Source organism: Coturnix japonica, chromosome 3, assembly GCF_001577835.2.
Source record: "Coturnix japonica isolate 7356 chromosome 3, Coturnix japonica 2.1, whole genome shotgun sequence".
In the NCBI taxonomy this organism is placed as follows: domain Eukaryota; kingdom Metazoa; phylum Chordata; class Aves; order Galliformes; family Phasianidae; genus Coturnix; species Coturnix japonica.
This window is the reverse complement of record NC_029518.1, coordinates 12,418,062-12,432,249: the sequence shown is the minus strand read 5'-3', so window position 1 is coordinate 12,432,249 and position 14,188 is coordinate 12,418,062. Positions and strand designations below refer to the sequence as shown.

The 14,188-nt window shown below is 37.7% G+C and overlaps 1 protein-coding gene across 4 annotated transcripts in view; it reads left to right on the top strand.

Annotated features, from left to right (window-relative positions):
- PLCB1 (phospholipase C beta 1) overlaps nt 1–14,188 on the top strand; it is a 345,117-nt gene that overhangs the window by 242,644 nt on the left and 88,285 nt on the right. For all 4 annotated transcript variants that reach the window (XM_015857085.2, XM_015857086.1, XM_015857087.2 and 1 more), the window contains exons 12-15: nt 822–904; nt 7,641–7,725; nt 8,207–8,384; nt 14,042–14,112. In XM_015857085.2, coding sequence (XP_015712571.1) covers nt 822–904; nt 7,641–7,725; nt 8,207–8,384; nt 14,042–14,112 — 417 coding nt within the window. The remainder of the gene's footprint in view (nt 1–821; nt 905–7,640; nt 7,726–8,206; nt 8,385–14,041; nt 14,113–14,188) is intronic.

The following is a 14,188-nucleotide window of genomic DNA, read 5'->3' as shown; positions in this document are numbered from 1 at the left end:
AGTAAGTTCTCATGAAAAAAAAGATCAATATTCCAATAGGAAATTGTGAATCACTTCTAATGCTGAGTGCATTGCTGTATCATGTACCTCACTAAAATTAGTGTCACCAAATGATTAAGCTACTATATTTACAGTTGTTATTTTCTATCAAAGGCAAAAGGACGCTTCTACGAAAGTTTAAATTTCTGGGCCCTTTTTGATTAATACTATGCTGTTATAATTGAGTTACTTTCTCCTTTCCTTCCCTTTGGTTCTTTGCTCTGGAGGGGTTTCTCTCATTAAAAAAACAACAAAACAACAAAACAAAACAAAAAACAAAAAAAAAAACACCAAATAAAACACAAAACAAAGAACAGAGAATTAGAACTTGTCAGTCACTAAGGATTTTAAAGGTATCTACTTGTGTCAATTATGAGTGTGATACGAGATATCTGTGTAGAAAATATGAGTTTGTCAGAGTGTGTTCATTATTATGCAGAATAATTAATGAAAAATATAGCTTCGGGCATGGAACACCACTGTGCTGAGATCAAGTTTTACATTTGGACTTCTGATTTAAGCAGGCGTAGGTCATTTCTGGGGAAGCATAATGCAGGAGACACATCAAACATTTTGGAGATGTGGTTACAGCTCAGGCTGAAAAAAATTGGTTGCTGCAAAAAGTGCATGCATAGCTTTCAAGGATGTTTAGGATAGAAGATCTGAGTATGATTTCAGGTAGTTTGGATACAATTTCAGCGAGGTCTTATCTATTTTCAAACACCAAAATATTGTTTCTATAGAGACATGATTTTGTAACTGTGTGTATTTTGATTCTTTAGGAAGTAATAGAAGCTATTGCTGAGTGTGCATTTAAGACATCGCCCTTTCCAATCCTCCTTTCCTTTGAAAATCACGTGGATTCGTAAGTAATTACCCGGTTTCCCCATATGGTGTTATAATTTTATAACTAAACACAGGATTATGAATGAAGTTGAGGCAGGTTTAGTATCTGATGTGATCAACAGCTCTTATCCAAGCTAAAAGCATATATCAGCTTAAGTAGCTCAAATCATCAGAATGAATTTGGAATGTTCTTAACAACCTTCCTGTATTAGAATATTTAGATTCATTAAATATACAGAGAAAGCTTAAATAATTATGAGACAAATCTTGTTAATTTTATTGTCTCGGTATGTTCTACTGAAGTAGTGCTTATCAAAGGAAATTAATCAATATTTCACCTGCTTGCACCTGTTTTGCACTGCAGTCATATTCTGTATTTGGTCTGTTTCTCATGTTAGAAGTAAATGCAAGAACCACTTCTCTACCAAGACTAGGCATAGATTAGTAAGGATTACAAAATAGGTGGAATGGGAAGCTAGGAACTCTTCACTTCTGAGGAAAAAAAATAAGAAAAAATCCATCTGCCTGAGCTGTTTTCGCTTGGGTGAGGAGGTTGTTTGTTTTAATTGCTTATGATGCACATTTTACTGCATAAGAGAAGGAGGAAAAAAAAAAAAAAATGAGAACACTTAAATGTGTCCTTATTACCTGTGTTGTAATTACTAACCTAGATCTGATATTCATTTCTGTGTTTTATGTAATCTTTCGTTTGTTTATTTGTGTAGGCACCACATAGTTCCAAATGAGATGATGTTGGCACACAGCATGTGCCTTAGCTTCAGTTGCTTTGTTCCCTTTTGTTTTCTTCTGTAGAAACATTTTCAGTGCTTCTGGGGCCAATTTGGGTTGAGAAACATTTCTTTCATTTAAAATCAAAAATAATACTTGGGGATGCTTTGGGGATTTAATATGAATTAGAAAAGATGTTGGCACTTTTCAAAAATGAAAAAGGTGAGGGCTAGCTGCTTTCCCACTGTTTTAGGGGGAAGTTTCTTTTTAGTAGAAACTGGTGGAGGAAGGTATTTATGGATGTGTTTAAGAATAGAGTGACAGTAATGATCAAAAATGGATTAAGTAGAAAAATTTTAAATCCAAGAGCCGACATACAATGCCTTTACCTTTACAATACCTTTGCCGTATAATACCACATGATCAGTTTTCTACATGCGTAGATAGCGGTAGGACAAGGGGGAATGGTTTAAAACTAAAGGAGGAAAGATTCAGATTACATCTGTGGGAAATTCTTCTCTGAGAGGGTGCTGAGGAACTTAATGATTCTTGAGGCCCCTTCCTACCCAAGCCATTCTATGATCCTATAACCTTTCCGAATAAACTTACACTATGTTTTGTTGACAAATACATGCTTGCACTGTGCACTTTATAAGATAGCATGGTTATGATTAGAAAAACTACCTAACTGTTAAATCCTGCTTAGTTGTCTCTGTCTTCCTCAAAAAGACCACACAGGTGCTGCATTTAATTTCTTTCTCTAATCACTCCACACACTCTCTTCTTTTTGGGTTAGTCATAACACTTCCAACTCTTTTATACTTGACTACTCCAGTAGGTTTTAATTCACAGTGCTTTTCACAGCATTTCCAAATGCAACTTCTTGGCTTTAGAAAAGTTCTCAGCCACCATTCTTAAATCCGCTTCATTTTGCCTTCATTCTTCTCTTTCTGTTAAAATGTATTTTTGGAGAAGGTACTTCTAATTTATCTTAAACAGAGCAGTTACGTTTTTTTTTACTCTAAAGTCATTAAGACTTAAATCTTCCAGAGTGGTTTGTTGTATGTTAAGAAAATATCGTAAATAATTGTGTAAGACAAACTTCAGTCAGATGTAAGTTACGTGCAGAAAACTGTAAGGTGAAACTTCCATCAGAGTCAAAGGTGTGGTGACGCTGCATGAATGTGTCAAAGAGAAACCAGAATTACTGTTGCATTACTCCTATCTTTCAAATTTTCCCCCACAGAAACCACTGTATCTTCATAAGAACTCCAGTCATGAAAGAATGAATTATCTCATTTTTTTCTTTTTCCCATATATTTCTATTATGTACGTTTTTAGCAAAGCAAATCTAGGAAATCAATATCAAATATTTTCTCTTCTTGAGCTTCTATTGCTGTTCATGATTTCTTACTGCAGTAAATCATCAGACTTGGTGCGTGTGAGTTCTAATTTTGCTTTGGCTGAAAATAATTTCTAGTTATTTTACTGACTGCTACAATTATCCCTTCATTTCTTCACTAGTTTCTACAGAAATCTGCAATTAGTCATGACACTCAGAGAAACCTTCACCTAATTCCATGGAATGCTCCCTTTGTCTTTTCCTTTACTTGGAATGTTGTTTTTCTCCTAGATCTTAAAATTGAGTTTGTGAGTATTAACAAGCAGTGCTAAGTGTTTTCATAGAACTGTCAAAACAAATCTTAATGGCATCAATTCCTACTTCAGAGTGACCAAATTTTCTCTTCTGATTGTCAAGTTACAAGAGTCAGTATTCATGGGTGAAATGCAGGTTCCCTACAAGTGGATGGAAATGTTGGCATTAGTTTAAACAGAAGTGTGATTTACCTTTGTTTTTTATGCATGGCTGTTAGGCATTGCAGTTATCAGAGTTAAATAAGTTATACATCAGCAATGTACATATGAGAGAATTTGTTACCACTGAACTTAAAATGCATTTTTTCTTCCCCTGGTTTCAGCTCACAAGGGTATTTTTAACACATTTTGTTCACTTGAGAAATAAATGAATTGTTTGTTAGCACATAGTGTTAGTCATCTCCTTTTACTTTCTTTCAGGTTTTGTTGTAGGATTCCTCTCAAATGCATGGCATGTAAATAACTTCTGTTTCTTTTAACTTTGCTTTGTATTCATCCTCGTCTATTTTTATGCAATGAAAAGTTTAGAAAAGGAAGTAAGCTGTAGAATTTAGATTATATACAAATATATATATAGAATATTATGCATACTACCATTTTTATTAAAATATAAATGTGGATACTGAAAAAGACCATAATAAGAAAAGACAGAAAAGACATGCTTCTCTCAACAAAGAGAAAACTGACCTTAAAACTCTTAAAAGACCTCAAGAAGACCTTGATGTTTAAAATTGAGCTTACAAGAAGATAAGGTATCTGCAAATCTGTGAGCAGACAGGCTATAATTAGAAATGCACTGATGACATAGCAAAAAGGTTAAGTGATCCTTGAGCAGTATCCATAGATGTCTTCCAAGATTAAATTTAATTACAGTTATTCATACCACTGATTTCTTGCTGGAATTGTTTCTTCAAATATTAATGGAATTATTCTCACTTTTTCTTCCAGCGCTTTAAATTATTTTAAACCCTTTTGGGAAGGTTCTGTCTCTTTATTTGCCTTATGCAGAGTAAGGACCTCTGCAGAAGTGATAATACAGTGTTAAGAGTAGTTGTGAGGTAGTACCAGAGAGCCTCTATGAGTGACCTTCATAATAAGTGTAGCACCAACACAGTGAAGTAAAATACAAGCAATGCAGTTATGTTAATGAAAACATTTCTTCAGATTCTCTGTACTTCCATATCTCCAGGTATCATGTTACTGCCTTATCTTCCCTTGCCCTGACACATTCTAGGGGCATATGCATTCATTCCACATATGGTAACCATCCATATGCACCAAGTGAAAATCATCCAGCAGACAGAGTTAGCTCTTTTGAGACAATCCATTTTCATTACATTAAAAGAAGGCTAGAATTTCCAATAACTATAGATGTGGTTGTTTTTTCTTCAGGAATTAGCTGACTCACTGCTTCTTAACACCACAGATGAGAAAACACGTTGATTGTTCTGGTTCATAATTTTGAAAAGAGGGTAAAATAAAAGGAAACAAATACTCCAGCTTGTAAAGTACTTTAATAGTAATACTATTGCTAATGATCTCTCTCTTAAAACAAAGCGTGTATTTGTGGGGATCACAAGGGGAACCGCTTGTTTAAATACTGAACTCCTACATAATTCTTATATCCTAAACTTCTGAAGTTCTTTCTTGGGGGCTTTTTAAAATAACAGTTCATACGGTCAAGTTGACAAAGAAAAGTAGTTTTGTTATGTCAAGAGTTTTGTTCTTTGACATTGTCTGGTATTGAAAGACTTTTTTTTTATACTATTAAGAACTGTTACTTCTTAATTTTCCTTTTCCTCCTTTTTCCCCTCTGCGAAATGATTACATTGGAATTTATGTGCTAAACCAAAATGTGCTGCATTGAACTTTTCTCTTTTGCAAAAATGAAAGTCCTCGCAGTGTGCTCTATGAGGCAACCATGTAATTAAACATGGGCCATCAGAAGAATTTGTTCTCTCTGTTTTGTATGAAATTTATTAGATGAAAGTTCTGCATCCTTTTTCTATTATCAAATGTTCTTTTTTGGGGTCGATGTGCCCATTCAGAAATGCTGGTGTCACAACTCACGGCTAATTATTGTGCGCTTGTGAGTCAAGGAAGTGTCCCTTGTACTTTCTGGGTCCTAAGAGCATGGGTGTATTCACAAGATAAACTAGTGGTGATGATAGAAATAATTCCTATAGACACCTTGTAGGTGATAGCTGTGGTCTGCTTTGTTACTGGAGCAGAATGGTGTGCCTTTATTTTCCGTGGTAGCTGGCAGTTAGAAATAGCTAAAGCACTGTCATTGCCTGATCTATTCCTCCTGTCACCATCTCCCTTGTGGGTTCTTAGTTTCACTGCCTTGCCTGTCTTCATCTTAATTTTCCATCCTCAGCTAAAAGTGGCTCTTAGCGTTTTTGCAGAATTGGCTGCATGTAAAAGAAATTAATGAAATACTGTAGTGATTTAAATTGCGTGCAGCACTTCCATGGCTTGGTGGAATAATTTAAAACCTACTCTCAGTATGTTTTGTAAATGACTGAGCTAATGGCCAGTTCACCCTGTATCTGCTTCAAGGGACAGTCAGCCTGCTGATCTTGGGGAAATTACGTATTCTGATTCAAATGCCACCCAGCCTTTATCTTAGCTCTGGTTTGGCCCTGCTGAACTCAGGAAGAGCTCCATTGCCAAGTGCTCAGTTGGTGGCTAATGGCAAAATAGACATTGAAGTCGCTGTACTCCTGGTTCACAAGAGAAAAATGAACGCTGCTTTTTTCATATATGTCCAGTTCTACTTTGTCATGAAAAGTAGCTCCATGGTAACATAACCACTTATGTCAACTGCGTATCTTCAGTAGTATGTGGTTCATAGTTAACAATAATTGAAGAGGTTGTATTAAACAAACTTTAATCAAAACTTCAGAGAGTATCAAAAACGAGAATTTTGGAAAGAAACCTAAGCTCAGATGTTACGGGCTTTATTAGGCATATATAACAAGCATGCACAGTTGTATAAAATTAGAGGGTGAGTTTTAGCACTGCACTGCATGTTAAGATGATTTGAGTAATATTTATAAGCAATGTAACCTATCCTCAGTCCCGAAACTCCTAGCACTGTGATACGCAGCAATTTCATTATTGGGTTACACTTTAGGAAAACTGATTATGAGTAAAACTTGCTGAGATTGAGTTTATTTCTAGAGGATGTCAGGACCACTGAAGTAATTTATTAAGGTAAAATTCAACACCAGATCTGATTTGAAAATAAAGAAATAAAGGATCTGACTGTTGACCCAAACAACAAGCTAAAGTAATCGTTGAGCAGTTCCACCTGGTGTATTTATATTGGTCCCAGCTATGTATGTTTTACAGGCATGCAGTATTTAATTTAAAATGCAGTTACACCAGCACTTATAACAGCAATTCTCTAAATTGACATAATGCCTCTTAACATTAGTACTAATTACATCTATGCTATGACTTCTGCTAGTGAAGATGCAGCAGGAGGCGAGAGCAGCACAAGCTGCTGGTGCCAACCTCACCTGCAAGGGTCTGCGAATTGGGCCAGCACCATGTGAGGGGCATCATTGTAAAGCTGCATCTGGGAGCAGTGCTCAAGCTGGAGGAACTGTCATGCTACAGGCACAGCACCCAAATCACTTATCTCACATAGGCTGAAACAAATACATTGGGAAAGTGGGCTGCTGAGAGGAAATCTCAGGTGAAGCTAGCTGCTTCTCTATTGGTACTTTTAATTGATGAGTTTTTGCTGCTTTTGAAACCCAAGTTATATCTTCTCCCTCTTCTTCTTGTTATAGTGCCCTAGAGACACAAGGGCACAACCATGTGAGGTTACAATGTTTGGGACCGTATCAGTGTAGGCTGCTATGTGTATAACTGTTAGGGTTTTGATGCCTTAGGTCAGGTATGATGAGTAAGAAAATAATGCAGATGAAAGGAGAGGGGGCGTAAGAAGAATGCTTGGCGTGTGTGTAAAGTAACACAAGGAGGAAAATATTTAAACTTTGAATAAAATGTTGTCTGAAAGAGGTAAATCCATGCAGCAGTTATTTCCCCAAAGGTAATAACTGATATCCTCATTTATTTTTTATTTTTTTTTCTGCTAAGTACGTGGGGAAAATACAGCTCCAAAGTTCAGTTTCACTGTTATTCAACTGCTTAGTGACTTCATGTGTCATCCTCTTGATAAGCTCTATCAAAGGAATCAGAATAATTGCATGATATATCTATGTCTCAGTGAACAATTCACAGTGATTGAATCAGGAAATTATATCTTGTTTAGGGATATTAGGTATTCTGTTACTGCTGCTTTCAGTCTGTAGCATTAGTAGGACTCATCTCTTTCTTTCTTTTCTCCCCATTAGCCCTAAACAACAGGCAAAAATGGCAGAGTACTGCAGATTAATATTTGGAGATGCATTGCTTATGGATCCATTGGAGAAATACCCGGTAATATGGTTTGGTATTTGTAAGATCACAAATATCTTATGAATTTTTACTTTATTCAGTCCTGTGTCAGTCTTTATATGCAGCCGTCCAAGACGGAGTCTAAAGGAGGGTTTTAAACAATTTGTACTGTTGGTGACTTAGTCATATCATTTCTGATGCAAAGGTTGTTTTGACACACTGAATTGTAATCCTCTAATTGCGATTGATTCTCGTAGCCGCTGATTTATAATGTTTGCTTTCTTATTTGAGCTGGTTCTTATTGAAGATATTGCTGTAGCCATTTCATGAGGTATTTTTCTTCTCTTGTACGCCCTCCATAGCCCTGTTTCCCTTAATGAAGGTTACCTGTTGTTCAAGAGGTGCATTTTAACAGGACTTATTGAGGGGTTACAAAATTATCGTGCTCTATGTAGACCTTAAGAAATTGCTGTAAGCTTGTTTCTTCTTCTGTTGTAACAGATTTCTCTTTCTTTTCTGAAAGCTTGAACCTGGGGTTCCTCTTCCAAGTCCTATGGATTTAATGTACAAAATTCTAGTGAAAAATAAAAAGAAGTCACATAAGTCTGCAGATGGAAGTGCCAAGAAGAAGCTCTCAGAGCAAGCTTCCAACACGTGCAGTGATACATCTAGTATGTTTGAGCCTTCCTCCCCGGGAGCAGGTATGAATGGAATCTACAAATATGCTTCTTACTAAAACACAAATATTTAATTACAACTGTGTTTTTCAATCCATTAACATTGCTGTAGTAAGATAAAGGTACACCAGTACAGGTTTTGCTCAGCAGGAAACAACACCAGGTGTCATTGCTCTAAGAGCTTTTAGAGGTCTAAAGGCTGAGGGACCACTTATAGAGTGACCTAAAAATCAATGAAGTATGCTAACATTTACCTGGACAATTTAGGAAAAAGAACAAGCTACTTACTCCATATACCAACTTTAATTTAATGCATACATACTAATAATGCTTAGAGTATCTGCAGAGGACCACTGTGAGTATTAGTATACAAAAAATATGGTAAGATTTGCTCTGAAGAGCTTTAAGTCTAACTGGAACAGAAAAATTAAAGTGTGGGGACAAGAGATTTGCACTACATGATGGGAGTGGATCATCAGCAGGACAAGCAACAGTATATATATATATATATCCTGATCTCCAACCTAGAGTCTGTTCCCAGGACCACAATTTCTCCTTCCTCATAGGACTGAAATTGTGAATTGCTAAAGGCAAAGATGTTTATGCCCTAATAATGGAATACTTTAAGAGTATTCCATTATCTTCTAGAATATAGGCTTCTTGTCATTTGCCATTAAATTTTTCACCCTCTTGTTTATAAGTTTTTCCGAATTCTGATTAATTGAGCTGAAAGTCTTCATGCTGGCAGTTTGCCTCAAGCTCAATTAAAATCAAAACAACAACAACAACAATCCCGCTGTATTTGTGGATAATGTTGTTTATCCAAGGCAGAATGAGTTTTCAGCCATTGTGTTAAGAAACTTTATAAAGGTCAAGCTTTGGAGTAGAGCTTCAATTTCAGAAGAAGATTCGTCCTGGTGTCAGGAATAATTTACTTATGTTTTCATGATTTGCTTTAGACAAATCACAAGCAGCAGAAAAATTAGTAAGCATGTGCCAACCTTTTTCTTTCCAAAACCTGAAGGGATCTGGATTGCTCTATGTTTTTTTCTTCTGTCTGATCTGCATAGAAGGTAACAGTTTAGTACTTCAGGAGCCTCCCAGTGAGCTTTGATAGGAAGAGACTTGGGCTGTGAATCTTGGGTATTGATGTTTAGGGAAAGACAGGCGAGTAAGTCTCATAGCAGCATTTGTAATTTTAAAATCAGTTTTGAATGTTATTTCTGTGTAACAAATCATGTTCGGTAGATTTCAAAGGTGAACACCTAGAAAATGCTAGAACTGAGATGGCAAAATTAATGTGATCACTGGGTTCATCTGTGAATGTGAAAATGTATGCTTGTAATCCTTGACAGCCATTGTTTCTCCTTTAGGACCTGAGCCTCTTTTGGTAAATAACCATAAGTCAGTATTTTTTTCACTCTGTCATTCATACACCATTCCAGATCTAGTATCTTCACCTTGCAGTGAATTTCTGTGGGGATATCCATGCTGCATATGAGCACTTGACAAACAACAGTGTATTTATATTAACAATACCTGTGGGGAGTGAAATAGTACTAATCTAATTTTATCAAAGAACAGCAGAGTCTGAGAGGGCTTAAGAACAGTTCAGGGCAGCTGACAAGGAACATCCAGGATTTGCTTTTTAAGACTGTGCTGTATTTGGTAGTATTCGGAGTTCAGAGATTTCTGGAGATCTCAGCTGCAACTATGAGCACTGAGCATTTCTGGAGGTTATAGATCCATAAAATCTTCTGAGTTGGATGGAACCTCTAGGGGTCATCTTGTCCAACTCCTTTGCAGTGAATGGGGACATCTGCAGCTAGATCAGGTTGCTCACAACCCCATCCAGGCTAACTTTAATATCTCTCCTGACTATTCAGTATTACAGTGTTGATTTCCTCTACTCATCAGCTGGGATTCAGCCTCTTTTGGCTGATTGTTGTGTTGTCCACTGAGCACTCTTATGCCTTCATTACTCTGCCCTACTTGCTAGGGAATCTGTCAGAATTACTGATGATCTGCAGGGGAAAGTTGTGCTGATCTTGCCTTCACAAGACTTTTAATGAATTTTTTCACAGCAGTGCAGAAAATGCAGAGATTCATATGTCAGTTAATAGCAAGCTTCTCTGTGCCTTATGTTGTTTGAGCTCAGGTTTAAATTAAACCCAATAAATCAGTTTTGTGATAAGTTTATAAAACATATTGTATGAAGGTTCAGTGATGCTGATATGGTAGGAATGATTAAAAAATGATTCTAAAACAAGAGTTTTGCAGAATGGCTCACAAATTGTTCAAGACAGTTGTAAGAACTTACTTCAGTAGGGTGTAACATCAACGAGTTGGGAAAGCTTGCATCCCTAGAGCTATCTGCATAGGTACAGCAATGCTGGCAAAACAGAAAAGGAATTTCTGAGATAACACTTGTATAAGACTCATTTTGATAAACAAGAATCTTAGACCTGATTGTATGAAGAGGCAAACAGGTGAAATTTTCAAGTAAGCGTAAGTAGTTAGATCATACTGCTAAAAGAAAGTGACAGTTCTGCTGGATGTGACTGTATGTTGTAGGCCTTTGCTTCAGGAAGCCAGAACTTCTTAATTGGATAGTATTTCAATTTTGGAGCAAATTGGTGATCTCTCAGTAACAGGATGAATTTTTTCTCCAAGTACCAGCTGCTGTAAAGAAGTCACAGGAAGATGGAGAGAGGATAGAATCATCTCCTTGGTTTCTGTGTGACTAACTGGAAGGCTGAGTTTGAAGTTTAATACTTAGCTTACATAAATACATTGATAGTTTGATAAATGCATTGCTGCCACAAGCCATTGAGGCAGTGGCCCATTGCTATATAGTAAAATGTTCTGGCATCTGAGTAACGTTTACTTTTCCATTTCAAAAATGGCTAATGCTTATGTACAGCTTTTGCAAATAACGAGATGTGATTTCCTCCACAAGATGTTGGTAGCTGCTTGAACATTGTAAATCCAATTCATGGAGCTATCATGCAGCATCAGCAAATATCACACTTAGAATCCATTCTGAATGTTCTTTTAAGGAGCAAAGTAACAAAGTACTGACAAAGTAAATTACCAGATTCTCCTGAATTTTCCAAGCAACGTGTAGCATTTTATTGGCTTCTCAATATCTGTCACATTTGGCTGTCAAACTGCTGAGCTGTGGTGGGAATAGATATTATTTAGAGCTTTGATTCCACTACCTGTAGTAATAGGGATTTGACTTGCCATTCCCAGCTCTCTTCTCCTGCTCATCCTCTATTCAGTATTATAGTGTCGACCTTATCTACTCATCAGCAGGGATTCAGCCTCCTTGAGCTGCTTGTTGCGTTGTCTACTGAGCACTCTTACACCTTTACAACTGTGCCCCACTTACTAGTGAGAACATCCTTGAAACTAGTGCTGTTACTCCACTGAGAAATTTGCCACGTGGTTCTTGGAGCTGTTGAAAGTCACTGGGCTTTATGTGTGATAGGAAGTATCAACTTTTGATTTTCAGATATTCTTCTGTATGCCCTCGTCCTCGGGCTGGCCCTTGTTTTATACTTAGACAGCAAGCTTTTGCAGCGGGAGGTCTCTGTTTTGACTGTGTTTGTGTTACACTTAGCATAGAGATGACCTGTCCTGGCCTGTGTTTGAAATCCCATCTAGTTGTCCCCTTTGCACCCATTTACACAAGTACTGGATCACACTGCATATGCCAACCCACATGCTTTTATGACTAGAATTGATGGCATGGATGTAGTCCCACCAGCAGTGTGGGAGGGTGAGCATAGAGGCATCCATAGCACAGACATCTTCTCTGTCTGACCAAGGCTTGCTCTGAGTTTGTGTCCTAGCAGTGTAACAGCAAAAAGAAGCTTCAGTCTAAGCACAGAACCATGTGTTTGAGGGAAAGTCAATGTGGGGGCATAGCCATAGGTTCAAAAACTCCTAGTAATTTTTATTCTGTGCTTACAATCCTGTATATTATTTGTGCTGGGTTTGCAGTCCAATGAATAACTTGAAATTGAGATCTGATCTCCTTGGGAGTTTTCGTGTTAAATATTTTTTTAATAAATGAATACTGTGTTGCATACGTCCCTCCCTGGACACTTCCAGCAAGAACAACCTGGGATCTCAGTAGTGCAAGTTGGCTGAAATCTGCCCACATCCCCCTTCTTCTAGTCTGTGAGAAGTATTATTTTGCCAGTCCAGATAAATCAGTTGAGAGCTTCTCACTCAAAGATTGTCACTGTAAATCCTCTGAGAATGTGGCTGGTTCTTTGCAATACATTGAGGTTCCCTGAGCCATCCCTAGAGCCTGTTGAGCAATCATGTTATTTTCTTCAATGAAATGTTCAGGAAGAAATGCGTTCATGAATAAAAGCATGACATTTCAACATCTGCATCTGCAGCCTGGGTAGTCATCAACTCATTGTGAAAGGCACGCTCATTATTTAAATCGTATGTGATGTATGTGGCCAGAAAGGGCCCCCTAGGCATGATTCAAGGCCTTTTGGAATGGAGAGGAATTTCTAGATTCAGTGGGCTTTGGATTAGACCCTGTGGTGACTGTAGAAACTGAAATACCATTCTCTGGAGAGTTTGGGAATGCTGCACAGTGGTTAGATTTTTGTGCTGCCAAAATAATTGCCACTGCTGAAGAAAGCTGAAAGGTTTGTGGAATGAAACCTTTAAAGATGTGCTGTCGATCTTAAAGGTGTGGACAGGTGACTGCAGTAGAAGTTAAACCTGCTTTTCCAGAGTCTTCTAAAAGTACATGGTGTATACCTGGTGACTGCCAAATGCACAGGAGGAGTTACCTAAGAGAAAGATGGGTTGATGTCCAATGCAGCCAAATCAAAACTCTGGAGAAGGGAGAATATTCATTAATTAATGATAATGAATCTGTGTCTTACCTGTAGGAATTTCTTAGTACATTGCAATTGGGAACAGGTCTTAAAATGTGTTTTATTTGCTCCTGTTTACTCTGTCAGTGTGCTTTCAGGGGAAGGATGAGCTTTATGCATCTTCATCACATTACTCGATTTGCACTGCCCTCAGCCGGTGCAGCTGAGCCATGAGCCCTAGCAGTAAGACGCACCAACACCGTATCAGTGGAGGGAAGTGTGAGCTGGCTCCTGCCAGCTGTGCTACCTGGGTGCACACGCTGTGATATCTTCAGAGCAGATGCATTTCTCTGAGCAACCCTTATTACTGCAACACATGTGAATGTCAGTTTTTATGCATGATTTTTTCACCCTGTGAATGCTGCGCTGTGTGTGTTGCTTCCCCAGGGGGCCAAAAGCATTATTGAAGGTCAAGCCCAGAGCTGTGACCCGAGCATGAGAACATCTCCTCAGAGTAGTTTGTAATATTATACCTGCACACTGTGCACACACCATGATGCTCATTTTTTTTGGTGCTGATACCTGTCCTGTGATTTCCAAATAGCAAGTGTCCTGCAACTGAAAAGCAAGCATTTTGGTTTGATCAGACAGTAGGAATTTACCAATGATAAGGGTCGATAAATCCCTCTAGACAGTTGATTTGATTTGTGCTGTGACAAAAAGCACGCGTTTGTCTTCTATTCTAAGCAGTGTACATCTTTCTCAGATTTATCCCTGATATTTATAGCTATTGCTTCAACCAGTAATTGTCTTCTGCTAAAAACATTTCAGGAGAAGCAGAGATTGAGAGCGATGATGATGATGACTACGATGATGATTGTAAAAAGTCGTCGATGGATGAAGTAAGGACATAGATTTGTTTTGTGGTGATGGATCGATTCCAGCAGTTCTGGGTTGGGTGTGTTACCAGGACTGGGA